The 17330-nt window shown below is 35.6% G+C and overlaps 1 protein-coding gene across 1 annotated transcript in view; it reads left to right on the top strand.

Annotated features, from left to right (window-relative positions):
- The window catches only part of ZNHIT6 (zinc finger HIT-type containing 6), a 54029-nt gene that overhangs the window by 10420 nt on the left and 26279 nt on the right, over positions 1 to 17330 (top strand). Inside the window, exon 5 of the mRNA XM_002919388.4 lies at positions 364 to 467. Within this exon, the coding sequence (XP_002919434.2) occupies positions 364 to 467 (104 nt within the window). The remainder of the gene's footprint in view (positions 1 to 363; positions 468 to 17330) is intronic.

Raw genomic sequence — 17330 nt, 5'->3', positions numbered from 1 at the left:
GAATTGCCAGGTTACCTACATTTTTAAAAATCCCATTAAATCCTTCTTTTGGCTTATAGAATATATGGTTAAAAATACAGGTTCTAAAATTAGATATACCTGAGTTTAGTACAGGCTCTGTCTGTCAGAAATAGCTGTATAATGTTGGCATCTCATTAACTTTTGTTCCTAGATTGGGGATAGTAATTGTACCTATCTGATAGTATTGTGAGGATTAAATGAGATATTGCTGTTTAGTGCATTTTGTGAAACATAAGTACCCAATAAATCTCAACTATTATATTCTGAACATTGTTTTATTCACTTCTGAAATTTAAGGCATTTTAAAATTAATTTGTCTATTTATTTATTTTTGGTTATTAGATGTACTTTATGAAAAATCGTGCCAGAAGACAAGGTATTAATTTAAAGCTTCTACCTAATGGATTCACCAAGAGAAAAGAAAATTCAACATTTTTTGATAAGAAGTAAGTTTCTAACTTCATTCGTAGTATATTGGGTATTCTGATTTGATCAGGAACATCTTTTAAGGTTTCGTTTACTGTAGAGCATTGTTACCCAAAGTGTAGTTTCTAAGCTTTTTGTTATTGGTTTATAGTATATGAGAATACCCGTTTAAACACCTCACTCCCACTGAGTTTAATCTTTAAAAAATGTTGCTAACTTGAAAGGTTGAAATGACATTTTTTTTAATTTGCTTTTTATTTAATTGCTACTGAGATACGGAATATTTGACTATATGTTTCGGAGTGATATCTTTAAAGTTCAAGCGTAAAGTTTGACTTAATCCAATATGTTGTGGTAAGTTGATCTTTCATTCATAGGACGATTTGAGGGGTCAGTTCAGTGAAAAAAATAATTCAAAATCTGTGTAACTAAATTTTTCTATCTGTTTGTTGTTAAATTGCCCATATTATTTTTAAATGAAAATGGTTTTGCTACTAACTGAATTTAAAATGTCTGTATTCAGATGTTAGATGAATAAAGCACTGAGGTGAGTTCCCAGTTAGATGAAAGCCATACTGAATATTGAGAATATTGCTGGTTAGTTAATTGATAATCAGCCTGGAAACCTCTTTAGTGTGTCCCAATATTTTGTTCATTCTTGTTCAGCATTTTCATCAGTGATTTAGATCATGATTATTCATCTTGGCCCTGCTGACATTTTGAGCCAGAGAATTCTTTGTTGTAGGGGACTATTTTGTGCATTTTAGGATGTTTAATAGCATCCCTGGCCTCTACCCACTAGGTATTGGTAACACACATACACACACACCCCTACCCACCCATCTCTCTTGTGGGAACAAGAAATGTCTCCAGACATTACTAGATGTTTCCTGGAGTGGGGGCAGAGGGGAGAGGCAAAATCACCCCTATTTGAGAACCAGTGATTTAGATTAATATGGAAGACATACTTCTTGAACTTACTGTATAGTAGAATCAGGATTGCAAAAAATTCTATTGCTCAAAGGTGGTGTATAAGTAGCAAGATAAATATATAAGGTCCTGTACTTGTAGGGGAAAAAAATGGGACAAAATTTAGAAAATTTAGAAGCCCCTTCTTCAGGATACCTTTGTTTTCTTAGCCATTCATATGAAAATGACTAGGTTTTAATGACTTTAAGTGTTATTTTATGATTTAGTGTTATTAGATGATGTGTTGTTATTTAAGATGATTGCTGGAAGGAGGGAAGAGGGGGATACTGAATCTTCTCAAAGGATTATTTTCACTACCCATTCCCCCATATTCTATTTTTTAAGAGGCTTATTTTCAGTACATTTTTTTCAACTTTCAGAAGTGATTAATGTTTTGACTCAGATAAACCTGAATTTGAATATTGCCTGTACCACTTAGTACACACTGGGTGACCTTAGACAAGATTGAATTTACTATGTTGAGAGGATTAAATGAAATTATACCTAAAGTAGTACCTGGCACTTAGTAAATAATATACAATGACAATTCAAAGTCGTTTTTTCTTATCTGAAATCCTTGGGGATATGGTAAATTTATTATATTATATTCACCTCTAGGAGGTCTGGAGCAGCATTACATAATCAAACAATACTATGTCTACAGTGAAACCTGCAAATGTTGACATTATAATGGGTAAATAATGATTGTGAACTGGATCAGGCAGGTTTTGCTGGCAAGGAGTTAATGGGAAAACTTTCAATTTCAGATATTTGGGGATTTTACTGTAACTGTTCACATGAGATTTTAGTGCTGTGTACTAAGATGATTACTGTAACTCTGTTGGTATTAAATTTGTCATTTGCTTGTTTAAGCAGCTTGAGTTACAATATAGTCAAAAACTCAAATTGAACTTGTTTAAAATTAAATGTTCCAATGGTAATTTTTGAACAGAATGAAGAAGTCTTTGTGGTATTTATGTATGGTAATAAGTATTACCATGTGAAGTGTGACTAATGCTCCATTGTGCCTGAGTTACCTCTGTAGAACTATCAGAAGGTTATATAGCAGGTGCAATAGGTACCTTAGAAGCATAACGTTCACTGTAAATCCAGGCATCCTTTATGGCAGGAGTTGTTGACCAGTATGGCTATGAATCTCTTTTTTTTTTTTTTTAAGATTTTATTTATTCATTCGACAGTGAGAGAGACAGCCAGCAAGAGAGGGAACACAAGCAGGGGGAGTGGGAGAGGAAGAAGCAGGATCCCAGCGGAGGAGCCTGACGTGGCTCAATCTCAGAACTCCAGGATCACACCCTGAGCTGAAGGCAGATGCTTAACGACTGAGCCGCCCCTCTGAATCTCTTAAATCTCATATGCAAAATTGTGTGATAAGTGAATTTTTATAAGAATAGGAAGTGTAATTTTCATTTTATAGTCAAAGTGGGGTGTAACACTAATCAATCTGTGAGGTCCAAAATGTATTTAATAGCGTTGCACCTGGGTGGCTTGCTTAGTTAACACCTGACTCTTGATTTTGGCTCAGGTCATGATCTCAAGGTCATGAGATGAGCTCCACATCAGGCTCCATGCTGGGCTATAGCCTGCTTAAGGTTCTCTCTCTCCCCTCCCCGCTCCCCTGCCCACTCTTCCTATTAAAAAAAATAAAATAAATGTTTTAATGTATTTAATAGTGATGAATTTTAGAGGACTAGTGAATTTGTAGAAATGTCCTAATGGGTGACTTTAATGAACAAAGAAGAGTAAAGGGATGCTTATCTTAAGAATAAGTGGAGCCAAAACAAAATTGACATTCTCTTTAAAATAGAGGAGCCCAGAAGCGCCTGGGTGGCTCAGTTGTTAAGCATCTGCCTTCAGCTCAGGTCATGATTTCAGGGTGCTGGGATTGAGCCCCGCATTGGGCTCCCTGCTCAGTGGGAAGCCTGCTTCTCCCTGTCCCACTTCCCCTGCTTCTGTTCCCTCTCTTGCTGTCTCTCTTTGTCAAATAAGTAAATAAAATCTCAAAAAAAAAAAAATAGAGGAGCCTTATAAGGAAATGTGTCCAGTAGAAGGCTTACATACTTAATTTGGAGCAGATCCCAGACTATTCTTTAAAATAGTGACTCTTTCAGAGGTAACTCCTTTAGTTCATCTCTTTGTGAGATGTGTAACTGATGTTCACCTTCACCATTTTGAGTATGTTCCAATCAAAAACTGTGGAGGAAATATGAAAGATCCGTATAAAGAAAACCTAAACTCTACCAAATAACTTTAAAGATTGGAACAAATGGAAAAAGGTACCTGTGCTTAGGAGATTCAGTATTATAGAACTAACATTACTTAAATGAATGATCTGATGTGATCCTAATCAAAATACTAATTTGGTTGGTTTGATTTGAGAATTTTTCTTTTTCTGAGAAGGAAAAATTTTATGATAAAATGACTTAAGTTCAATTTGAAAAATAAACATGGAAGAAACACGAGGAAAAACCTGAAAAAGAGGAGTAATGAGGCTGGACTCATTAAAATTTATGAAATTCTAGTAAAATTTTTTGGTGTTGACATAGAAATCCACAGGTAGCTTAAATTATAGAAAGTAGATGTAAGGCTATTTTGTGCTCTAGCATATGATGAAGATAGCATTTCACATTAATACAGATAATTAATAAATGGGGTTGAGTCCAGCTTGCTGTTTGTCAGGGAAAAGCTGGAATTTTAAGTAGAACTTCAGGTGGATTAAAATGCCAAACCTGAAATTTAAAAAACTGATGTATTTTCATAATCTTGAAGAGAGGAAATAACCTCATCCAAAGCCATAAAGGAAAAAAAATAACTAGACTTATGTAATATTTTTAAAAATTGTATGGTAAAAAAAGACCATAGGAAGCTCAAAAGACTAACTAGACAAAAAAAAAAAAAAAAACTTTAGCGTATATGACAGAGTGTTTATGCATTAAAAAGAAAAAAGACTAGAAACTAATTAGGAAAAGGGGAAAAGGCTAGAAATAGATGGTCATGGAAAGATATGTACGTATCATAGATATGTACGTATCATAGATATGTATACATATAATACATGGCCTATAAATTTATATCGATAATATCTAATATAATGAAGGTATGGATTAGCCAGGCCAATGTGCTCTTCCACTGTTGAGAATATACATTAGTGGTCATTTTAGAAGGCAATTTGGTAATATATCTCAAAATGTTATATATGCATACTCATGTAATTTAGCCTACAAACGTATTTGTACAGTTTACAGAGATACATGTGTATATATTCCAGCATTGTTTTTAATAGGGTAAAAACTGGCAACAACTCAAGTGTTCATTACTAAAAGACTGAGTTAAATTGATGGTATCTTCCCAAGGTGGAATTCTAGGTAGCCATTAAACAAAAACAAGCTAGATGTGGAAGAATTGACATGAAATGACATCACGATATGCTCAGTAAAAGAAAAAATAGAGTTTAAACAGTTGTGTGAAAGATAGGAAGCTCACTTTTCCTATTGATGTAAAATTCTCATTCAGTGAAATGCACAAATCTTAAGAGTACGCTTGTTGAGTTTTGACAAGTGCATATATAGTCATACCTTTTTTTGTTGCACTTCACTTTATTGTGCTTTGCAGATACTATATTTTTTACATATCAAAGGTTTGTGGCAACCCTACATCAAGCAAGTCTTATGGTGCCATTTTTCCAACAACATTTGCTTGCTTCATGTCTCTATGTCACATTTTGGTAATTGTCGCAATATTTCAAACTTTTTCATTATTATTTGTCACGGTGATCTGTGATCAGTGATCTTTGATGTTACTATTGTAATTGTTTTGGGGTGCCATGAACTGCACCCATATGAGACAGTGAACTTAATTGATGAGTGTTGTGTGGGTTCTGACTGTTCCACCAGCTAGCCAGTCCCCATCTTTCTCCCTCTCTTCAGACCTCCTATTCCCTGAAATACAACAATATTGAAATTAGGCCAATTAATAACCCTACAGTGACCTCCTAAGTGTTCAGGTGTAAGAAAGAGTCTCATGTCTCTCACTCTAAAGCAAAAGCTAGAAATGATTAAGCTTAGTGAAGAAAGCATGTCAAAGCTAAGGTAGGCCTAAAGCTAGACCTCTTGTGCCAAACACTTAGCCAAGTTCTGAATGCAAAGGAAGAGTTCTTGAAGGAAATTAGAAGTGCTACTCCAGTAAACACAGGAATGATAAGAAAGCAAGATAGCCTATTGCTGATAATAAGAAAGTTTAAGTGGCCTGGATAGAAGATAAACCAGTGACAGCGTTTCTGTAAGCCAAAGCCTAATTCAGATCAAGGCTCTAAATCTTTTCAATTCCATGAAGGCTGAGAGAGGTGAGCACGCTGCAGAAGAAAAGTCTGAAGCTAGCAGAGGTTGGTGTGTGAAGTTCAAGGAAAGAAGCCCCCCTATAACATAAAAGTGCAAGGTAAAGTAGCAGGTGCTGATGTAGAAGCTGCAGCAAGTTATGCAGAAGATCTCTCCAATATAAGTAGAGGTGATTACACTAAACAACAGATTTTCAGTGTAGACAAAACAGCCTTATATTGGAAGAAAATGCTCTCTAGACTTCTCATACCTAGGGAGGAGGTCAATGCCTGGCTTCAAAGTTTCAGGGACAGGCTGACTATCTTATTAGGGACTAATACAGCTGGTGAGTTTAAGTTGAAGTCAGGGCTCTTCTACCATTCCAAAAATCCAGCATGCTAATTCTACTCTGCTTATGCTCTATAAATGGAACAACAAAACCTGGATAACAGCACATCTGTTTACAGCATGGTTTACTGAATATTTTAAGCCCACTGATGAGAACTACAGTTCAGATAAAAAGATTTCTTTCAAAATATTGCTACTCATTGACAATGCATCTGGTCACCCAAGAGCTCTGATGGAGCTGGACGATAAGAATGTTATTTTCATGCCTCCTAACACGGCATCCATTCTGCAGCCAGTGGGTCAGGGAGTCATTTTGACCTTCAAGTCTTACTATTTAAGAAATACATTTCATAAGTCTATAGCTGCCATAGACAGTGGTTCCTCTGATGGACTTGGACAGAATCCACTGAAAAACTTCTGGAAAGGGGCTCACCATTCTAGATGCCATGAAGAACATTTGTGATTCATGGGAAAAAGTCAAAATATCAACATTGACAGGTGTGTTCAGAAGTAATTCCAGCTCTCATGGAAAAAGTTGAGGGGTTTAAGACATTCGTGGAGGAACTAACTGCAGATGTGGTAGAAGCAGCAAGAGAACTAGAACTAGAAGTGGAGCCTGAACGTGTGACTGAATGGCTGCTGTCTCGTGATCAAACTTTCACAGATAAGGAGTTTCTTCTTATGGATGAGCAGAAAGAGTGGTTTCTTGAAATGGAATTTATTCCTGGTGTAGTGCTATGAAGATTGTTGAAATGACAACAAAGGATTTAGAGTGTTACATAAACTTAGTTGATAAAGCAGGGGTAGGGTTTGAGAGGATTGACCTCAATTTCGAAAGAAGTTCTGTGGGTAAAGTGCTATCAAGTGGCATCACATGCTGCAGAGAAATCATTTGTGAAAGGAAGAGTCAATTGATGCAGCAAACTTGATGGTTGTCTTATTTTTAAAAGCTGCCACCCTGATCAGTCAGCAGCCATCAATACTGAGGCAAGGCCCTCCCCCAGCAAAAAGATTATGACTCACTGAAATCTCAGATGATGGTTAGCATTTTTTTTAACAATAAAGTATTTTTTTAAATAAGGTATGTACATTTTTTTAGACATAATACTATTGCAAACTTAACAGACTGCAGTGTAGTGTAAAAATAACATTTTATGCACTAGGAAACAAAAAAATTCATTTCACTGGCTTTGTTGCAATATTTACTTTTGTTACAGCGGTCTGTAACTGAACCCGTGATTATCTCCAAAGTATGCCTATATCTGTATAACACAGTCCTTATGAATATATAGAATATTACCATCACCCCAGAAAGGTCTTTCCTTGTTAGCTCCTCTGCTTGCCAGGGACATCCTACTCTGACTTTTTCCCCTGGTGATGAATTTTGCCTTACTTAAAATTCCATATATGGAATCATATAGCTTACCCTTACTTTTGAGTGATAGCTTAGTTGAATACGAAATACCTTGATATTTTAATACTTCCATTCAGTTATTTATTCCCTTGTCTTTTTTTTTTTGCCGCTTTGGAGAACTCTGTTTTTTTTATATAGTCTTTTTTTTTCTTTCAGTTGCTTTTCAGATCTTCACTTTTGTCTTTGGAGTTCTGCAGTTGCAGTATGATAAGGGTCTTCATGTGATTTTTAAGATTTATCTTTCTTGGAATTTGTGCTTTCAGAATATGACAGTTCTGGAAATTCTCTCATTTATTTGTCTTTGCTACATTCAGGGTAATTTTTTCAGTTATTATCATCCAAGTCACTATCTCCTCAGCTGTGTCTAATTAGTCTTATCTTTAGCTCATGCACTGAGTGTTTTTCTGTTTCAGTTTTATTGTCATGTCTAGAAGTTCTGTGTCTTTCCCAAATCCATCTGCTCTTTTAGATAGAACTGTATTCTTTTCTCATGTTTAAGTTCCCCTTTGTTTAATAATTTAGAACATTTAATATCTGTGTAAATAATTCCAGTATTAGAAGCTCTTGGAAGTCCATTACTGCTGTCTGCTGTTTCTGCTGACTTTTGATTATGGTGGCTGGTTTCCTTGTTTTTTCTCCTAAAAAGTAGCTGTGAACGCAAGTTGACATAAAAGGCAGCATGCATTTGCTTATGCCAAGATACTCCATGGTGCCAATTCAGGATCTTCTTTAATTTTTTAGTTTTAAGTTTCTCAGACTATATTAGTAGGAATAATTTGAGCCCCAACCAATTTGAGGAAACTCCGGTTTCTCATTCTCAATCGAGATCTTTCCCTCTGCCCCATCTACCTTTCTCCCCAGAGCCCAAGCTAAGGTCCACACGTTTCCTAGTTGTCTTCTTTTGCTAGTGGGCAGGACTTTTCTGGTTTATACTTTCACTACTTTTATGTTGTGATCCCAGTTTGAGGTCTCTAGCATATGTGGACCCAAGATCTTGTCTCCTGTCACCCCCGTGGTTGTCGACAAGCCTCTCGGTACCAGAATTGGCAAAGATTTCCAGAGCAGGTGTATAGCTTCAGCATTCCCCCAGGGTCTTTAGTTCCTGCTTCCTTTTGGTTCCAGAAGGTATCTTTTACTTGCTGATGAGCTCAGTCTGTTTATTTTATTTCTCCAGGATTTCTTAATATATACTATTGAGAAGGTTTTCTGATTATCTTTTCTAAAATGTCCTAATTGTTTAAAATAAATGCTGGCCCCAGTACAAAGGTAAGGTCAGTAGTGGGAAAGAGATGGATCAGGAAGACATGATAATTACTCATTCACCTAGCAATTCCACTTCTAGAAATTTATTTGATAGATATAACCATATAAATGGAAAATGGAATATGTACAAGGATATTGAATGTAGTGTTGTTTGTAATAGCAAAAGAGTAGTATGAATCTAAATAATTTGTCAATAATGGACTACTTAATTATGGCATGTTTTTACAATGGAAAAAGAATGGAGCTGAATGTACTAATACGGAATGTCTAAGACAGTCTAAGTCTCTTAGACTTAAGAGTATGATGATGGTAGAAGTGTGCCCATTATTTAACAACAGTGTGAATTAATAATTGAGCTCCAGTCCTGTTTTAGAAGCTAGCCACTAGATGTCTCTCTTGTAAAGAAATAACCTTTTACGGAGTCACAAAATTACTTTTTCTTCAGATAAAATTACAGCATTCTAATTATATTGCAGTAATATACCCATCTACCTATTTATTAATGTCAGTAGCACTTTTTTCCTTAAGCGGTTACGTGGTGATACACTTCATAAAGTACAGTATTTTATTTGCATGATGACCTATAAGTAGTATAGGTTTGTAATTCACTGCAAACTGACTTTAGAAAGGAGCAAAGGAAAATGAAATGACGGGTTTAACAGTTGTGGTTATGGGGGGACAAGTGGATTTTGCAGTGATCTGTTTTGGTGGAAGAATTTCAGAGCAACAGCAGGAATTTAGAAAAAACAGTGTGAAAAAGTAGAAACTTAACTGGTCCCCCAAATAGACATTTCCTTATGGGGCCATGTAGGCAGTGGTGAGAAAGTTTCTGGGACATAGCATCACAGAGGTGGTACTTTTCCGTAACCACAATTAGCCAGCATTCATGGAAATGGAAAACACCCTTGGTCATCTTGGGGTCCCCACCCTGGTTCCGTTAGGGAAGTCTTCCTCAGTTCCCGGGTCTTCTACTTCATGATCTGCCTCTGGCACCTGTCCCTTTCCACTTCCTTCCCTGCGGCATTTATCAACCATATTCTCCCATGCAAACCCACCTTGTCTCACCCTGGACTATTGAGGAACTTCTAAGTGTCTTCCCTACCGCAGTGTCTCCTTACCTCAATCACTCGACACACGGCTGTCCAATAAATCTTTATAAAATGTGTTTTTATTGTGATGGTCACCTGCTCAAAATCAAGAAGTTAAGTCTCGGTTTAAGGATGGTCTTGTGGTGAGGATATCAGATGCTGAAGGATAAAGTAGTAAATTTAAGACAGTGTATGTAGTTTGGTGTGTCTAGAAACTAGGTTGGGAGTTGGTAAGTGGTAGGGGATGAGGTTGGAGAGAGCCCCACTGGGGCTGGGCTTTGCAGGACTTTATACGCCATGCCAGGGAGTTTAGACAGTCATACTTTGAGCAGAAAATATTCCTGTTGGTATGAGGGATCCATACTAAGTATGAATTTTCATAGTCTCTCCCCACCTGATTTGCTAATGTATTCGACTGAGCATACCCAGGCTGGTCACCATGGTTAAACCTAGAATATTTTCGTCATCAATTATTTTCTAGCCATCTGTGAAAGTACACATGATAGCTCATCTTCTCCATTACTTCTTTTTGCTGCAGTTCCTATAGTACATATTTTCTCCACAGTTAATACGAAGCACATGCTGCATTTAGTGCTGGCATTCGGTTTTTGGTATGCATATATATCTGCTCTCCTTTCTTCATTCTAGTGTTTCTTAGTAGGGGCTCTATTGGCATTTTGAACAGGACAGTTTTTTGTTGTGTGGGACTTTCCCATGCATTGCAGGAAGGTTAGCATTTCTGGTCTCTGCCCTCTAAAATGCCTAAAGTGCTTCCCAGTCTTAGAACAGCAAGAACTGCCCAGCCATTTCAAAATGTCCCCACCGCCCAGGTTGGTACAACTCCCAGTTGAGAACTGCTTTATTAAGTGTTCAAGTATTTATCAGTTATTTGAAGCAAAATGTACTTTTTCATTTCAGTCTTCACCTGCTATATCCATTTTCTTAATATACTGTCTACTAAAGCCAGTACCACATACTTAACCTGTTTCCTATTATTATTATGTAGTGGTGAAACTAATTTTTAAAAGAGCAAAATGTAATATATAACTGGAACTTTTCAAAGTATTTTCATAATGATGTGAGACATATAAAATTATGGTTTTCATTCTCCCCAATTCCAGTAATTTTAATCCATGCTAAGTAACTACACAGATCCTTTGTATTCACTCTTCCAAAAACACTTATTGTGGTACCAATCCCAATAAAATAGATGGATTATTTTTTATGAGAAATAGTTATATTTATTCTTGAGACTTTAAAATTGCTCTTGAAATACATTTTAAAAGATAAAATGCCTGTGAGTGGATTATGTAGATATTTTATACATTTGTTTTTTCCTTGAAGGGTTTCAGAATTTGGTAGATTTTCTTTCTGCTTTGAATTAAAATAAGGTTTTATAACTGATGGTGGAACAAAATGGTTTTTTCCTGAAATTCCTTCAGGTAGTATGTGCTGCTTCCAAATTTCATGAGTTGACAATTTACAGATTAGTCTATCTTTCGTTTCTACTGCTTCAAAATGAAAGATGAAACCTAGAAAGAAGAAAACTTTAATTCCTTATATCAGGATGCTTGATGTTGGTTGAAATAAATACCCAATTCAAACCGGTTTGAGCTATAAAAGAGTATATTATTGGCTATCATAACTGAATATCCAGAGGTAGGATGGACTTCAGAGTTAATAGATAAAATGACTCGATTACATCAACAACCCAGTTTATTGCTGATTCTCCATTGTATCTTCAGTGGTGTCAGCTGAAGCCTCCTGGTCATTTGCGTGGTCATATTGCAACAGTTTGAGTTGCAGTAAACATCCAGGAGTGCTTCTCTCCCAGCATTACTGAACAGGAAGCCTGAAATTCACCATGATTGGACCCTCTTAGGTTATCTGCCCAGTCCTGAGCCATTGTGTCAAGGAAAGTCTAGGATAGTGATTTTCTTAGGCCAACCAGTAAGCGCATGTCCCTAGAGGTAGAGGATGGATCAAAGTATGGTTATGGATTAGGAAGGAGAATGTTGGTAAGAGATTGCCAAGGAGGCAATTAAACTGTAACTCAAAGTATGGTTATGGATTAGGAAGGAGAATGTTGGTAAGAGATTGCCAAGGAGGCAATTAAACTGTAACTCTTAGAAATGATTTCAAAATATGAAGGCAAATATATAAAATATAACTGAGCTGCATTTGAATTAATAGTACATAAAAATACATGGTTTGTTATTGAGCTTGCAGTTCTGGTTAAGTTCATAACGGTATAGTTGATTAGAGCATAGACTCCGGGAGTTATTGTACTGTCTGGGTTCAAATCCCACCTCTGCCACTTTCCAGCTGAATAATGACCTTGAAAGAGGGACTTTTCTCCATCTTAGGGTTCTCATCTGTAAAATGAAATAATGGCATTCATCTCAGAGTTATAAGAATTAAATGAATTAATACATGTAAAACATTTAGAACAATGACATATTAAAAGCACTTAATAAACTATTGTTATTACTGTTGCTACTTGCTAGTGCTCTCTGGTAAAAGGATCTGCTGGTAGGTTTGATAAAGTGTAGACTTAACTAATTTAATTAGTGATACAGTATTTTGAAGATTAGAGATGTGGAAATTCTAGCTTTAGCTTACTCCCACGGAGCCACCTGTATTTAAAAATCAGAAGTAAAAATTTTAGGCATATTTGAACTGACATGAGCTGTCATTGCGCTTCTCAAAAGTAGTGAGAGATGTTTCCCTTAGTAATTACAAACAAGGGCTGAAAGGTTAATGTCTTGAATGTACTGTGGAATATGCTATAGAAATATTTACTAGGAGAGTTAAGTTAGTAGGGTGATGAGTCTCCCTCTGAGTCCTTCATTTCACTCTTCTTTAAAAACCTTTGTTTTTGGTGCATTAACCACAGAATAAAATCCATAGTGTTTAGCAGGACATTTAGGGCTTTTAACAATCTAATACGAATCCAATGTTCAGTTTCATCTCTAGCTACTAAACACTAAGTTCAGTGTAAGTGCAATTTGGTTAGGAACTTGTAGCAAAATATTCTCAGTTAAAGGACCTGTGAATAATTTAGAACATTGAATTGAATGTAGAATTATAACAATGGCAATAACAGTAACTAACATTTTTATATGTTCTGAGCTCTCAACATATATTTACTCATTTAATCCTATAATATAAATACTGTTGTTATCCCCATTTTACTGGAGAAACCTGAGTCACAGAGATTTTTCTCTTGCTCAAGATCACATCAAGTTATAAAATTTAAGAGTAGGATTCAAGCACAGAGTCCGCTTAACCTTTGCCCTGAGCTACCTCTGGTCCATACAATATATTGAGTATTCTTCCTCTCTACAGCATCCATGAAGAACAAGGTGCTCTCATATGGAAACTCTATACTCCTCCTCTCACAGCCACATGGAAGGGAAACACAGTGCCCAGGATTGGTGGTTGTTAACGTCCTAAACAGAAGTCTTCCTTTGCCTCATCCCCTTTGTCTGTTCACATCCTTAATGCCTAGGGAGTGCTTTGGAGTCTTCTTTGAGTAAATATTGGTTAGTCAGAGAGTGGAATGAAAATTGGTCAATTTTTTTAAGAATAAAAATACCCAAGCTCATTTAAATTTTATATTAGAAATCTTAGTTCTTAGAATTCATCCTTCATATGTAAGTCTTAGGTGTGGCGTATTTCTTGAGGAAGATAGCTTTGAAGCTGTCAAAATGATTAGATAAGTTACTAGAGTTCTGGTTGGGTAGTAATTTCCGAGATAAAAAGGAAACCTCTTAAAAGAACACTTCCAATAATGAATATTTTTAGGTTTAAAAAGAATGTTAAAATTAGCCCTGTCCTTTCTAGGATTACCATCCTGTACTTTCCAATGGAAACATTTTTGACTTTGCTGATTATAAAAATTAGCAAATGATTATGTCAGAGATTTAATGGAGATATATAAAGTAAGAAGTCCTTTCGTAATAGCAAGAAATAACCATAGTTAAAAGTTTGGGGCATGTCCTTTATACCTGTAAACACATGTATGGATATACATTTTAAACATAAATGCCCTCATTCAGCACGTACATTTTTCGACCTCAGTGCATATAGTTCTACCTCATCTTTTCATTCACTATGTAGATCTGCTATAATTTATTTAATCAGTTCTCTGATGATATCCATTTAGATTGTTTTTTATTTTTTTCTAGAGTGACACAGTGGACATGAGCATATGTCATTACTTCTCCAATTATTTCCTTGGAATAAATTCCTGGGAATAAAACTGTTGAGGCAAAAATACGTGTATTTTTTTCACTATGAATATTTATTTATAGCTTTTATGAAATTGAACTGCCAGAAGCTTACACCAACTTATATTCCTATCAACAACAGAAAGTGTCCATTTCACCACACGTTGCTGTACTTCTAATTTTAACATTTTTGTAAATCTGACAGGTGAAAATACTTCATTTCTATTTACATTAATTCTTAGTTACAAATGAGCTTGAAAATCTTACTGTGTCAAGAGATCAGTGCCATTTAAAAGGATCTGGTGCCTTTGTTTTCTGCACTTCTTCCTTGGAATTATGGTAGCACTCCAGATATGAAAATTAGCAATTTTAAGTCATGGAGTCAGAAGAATAATTAGAGGCATGGTTACAGAACTTCCTTCCTCTGTAAGTTTGTGTCATCATACACATACTATTTTCTTGAAACTGTGGGAGAGAATGACCCTTAACAGTTTCTAGTAAGCATTAGCTGTTAAGCAAGTGTCCTGTATTACCTTATTAAAACCAAGTATCAAATAATATTTATTTTCCTCTTTTAAAACATATAAGTGTTTCTCAACCTTTTTTATTATTATTGCTTCCCAAGGAGCCCTTTTAGACATTTTCCCTCTAATTGCTCCTCCATGATATTTGATATCATAGATAAACTGTTTATTTGTCTTATTTACATACAGTGACCCTTTGGAAGCCCACACACGATGGTAATATTTAAGATTTTTTTTTTAGCCTTCCCAAGAACAAACTTTAACGCCTTTGGGGTGATGCTGCCCCCATTAAAAGTGCATGACTGAAGGGGTAGGAAAAAAGCTTTACTTTGCATGAGTAGTTTTTTAGTTTCATGGGACTCAGAGAGAGGTCACTGTTCTCTTACTTTGTCATATGGTCCAGAAGGGGACATTAGGTTTAACAATTGCCACCATTTCTTCGCTAGTCTGTTAACAAACTCTAGACATAGTACCTTGAGGTGCCTAGGTTACCTAGAATATTTGGGTACAGTATTTCCATTTGTGAGAACACTGGCAGTTTATGGCAGGGACACAGTGACATTATTATAGTTGAAGGCATTCTGTTGAATTTAGGGAACAGTAGTCTTAACAGTAGGAGTAATAGTAAATGTTTTAACCTCTATCCCAGTGGTTCTCATTAAGTGGTGATTCTGCCTCCCAGAGGATATCTGCAATAATTTGGGGCCATCTTTGGTTGTCACAACTGGAGGAGTAGGTGTTGCTAGTGGCATCTGGAGGGATGCTGCTAAACATCCTACTCGGGAAAGTGTCTCCCCTGTCTCCCCACCACCCCCCCACCCCCCACCATAACAAAGAAGTATGTGTTCCAAAATGTCAGCACTGCCTCGGTTAAGAAACCCTGTTCTAGCCCAATGATTCTACTCCTTGGGATCTGTCTTTAAAAATAGTCCAAAATACAAAAGCGTGTGTGCGTTTTTGTGTGCATAAAGATACTCACTAAAGCGTTACTTTTCCCTTTACGGTGTTCTTTTAGGAAATTCACTAATACAAACAAAAAACATAAAATTACTCATAATCCCCCTCAAAAATAATGTTGGGATTTTGGTGTATGTGTATTTTTGTAATTGAGGCATGTATCACCATATATATAATTATGGAAAGTGGGAACGGACTTTATTCAATGAACAACAGACTGATAGTTACCAGAGGAGAGGTGGGGGAGGTGAAATAGATGATAGTGCTTATAGCATGATGAGGACTGATAGAACACTGTATGTTAACTACACTGCAATTAAAATTAAAAATTTAATAATTAAAAAAAAAAAACCTAATTCTTTGAGACTTAGAAGAGATTTGATTGTCCATGGCAGGACTACATCAGTTTCAGGAACAATAAAGAATTGGCAACTACTTTAGAGATAAATTAACTCAACCATTTCAGGAATTCTTTATACAGTACCCTTCAATCTCTCTTGTGTCCATTCCTTCACTTAACTCCTCTGTTCTGAATTACTGCTTACAAATGCTTTTTACACTACCAGAGAGTTAAAAAGTACCGGCAATTTTTTAAGGAAGCTAGCTATTAATTCTGTGTACCAGTAGAGGTAAATGATAGACCCATCCCTAGAGATAGTGTTTTTTTTTCTTTACTGTAATTTAATATGGAAGAACAAATGATAAAAAATTGGACGCAGTCATAATGTCTATCAGTAGAGAATGGATAAATAGATTTTGGCACTTTTCACAAAATTAAATACTGTACGACAGTTTAAATTAATGAACTAATCTGTATGTATTATAAATCTAAAGCATAATGTAAAAGAAAAGCTAGGCATAGGATATTTAGAGTATGATAATTTTGAAGTAAATATTAATATCACACAAACTACTATATTGTTTATAGGTATGTGTATGTATATATACATAAAATATAAAACCATGGATGGCAAGAATACATACCCAACCTCAGGAAATTAGCTACCTCGGATGATGGATGGGAAGGGAATTTGATAAAGCGATAGTAGAATTAACTTTTTATTCCTTAGAAGAAGAGAGTATTTCAAACAAATATGGTAATATGCAAGTTGGTTTAATCTTGAGTATGGGTACATTGAGTGTTCTTTATACTCTTTTTCTTTGTTTTTGAAATATTGTACGGTCAACATTTTTTTTAAAAGTAAACATAATTTTCAAATTTGTTCATGTTTGAACTGAGACCAAATATAGAAAGATTTTTATAATAGTCATTATTTAGCAATGTATATATAATAAAACAGTAGTGAATGACTTCTTTACAACCACAACTAGTTAACTATAGCAAATAAAATTATTTCCAAGGGCTTTTCTTCCTTTGTTTTTGGAATGCAAAGTACCTTCTGAAGGTATTTATGGTCTACTGAATGTTAAGAAAGATAAATGGTTCTTGAAATTACTCAAGCAATGATTGGGGTAATTGAATATGATTTACAGCTCCATAAGATGTTGAATTCATAATCCCTTTTCCTCCCCTATAATTTAACATGGAAAAAACAAATATATTTAGAAAGAAACCATATTACACATCAAGATTTACAAATCAGTTTATTTCTTACTAAGAAATGTGGAATTGGGCCTAGGTGGCTCAGTCGGTTGAGCATCTGACTCTTGGTTTCGGCTCAGATTATGCTTAGTTTTGTGAGATCAAGCCCCGTGTTGGGCTCCACATGCCACTCAGCACATAATCTGCTTGAGAT

Source organism: Ailuropoda melanoleuca, chromosome 2, assembly GCF_002007445.2.
Source record: "Ailuropoda melanoleuca isolate Jingjing chromosome 2, ASM200744v2, whole genome shotgun sequence".
NCBI lineage: Eukaryota > Metazoa > Chordata > Mammalia > Carnivora > Ursidae > Ailuropoda > Ailuropoda melanoleuca.
Note: the sequence above shows the minus strand (reverse complement) of the source record. Positions and strands in the feature narration are given on the sequence as shown.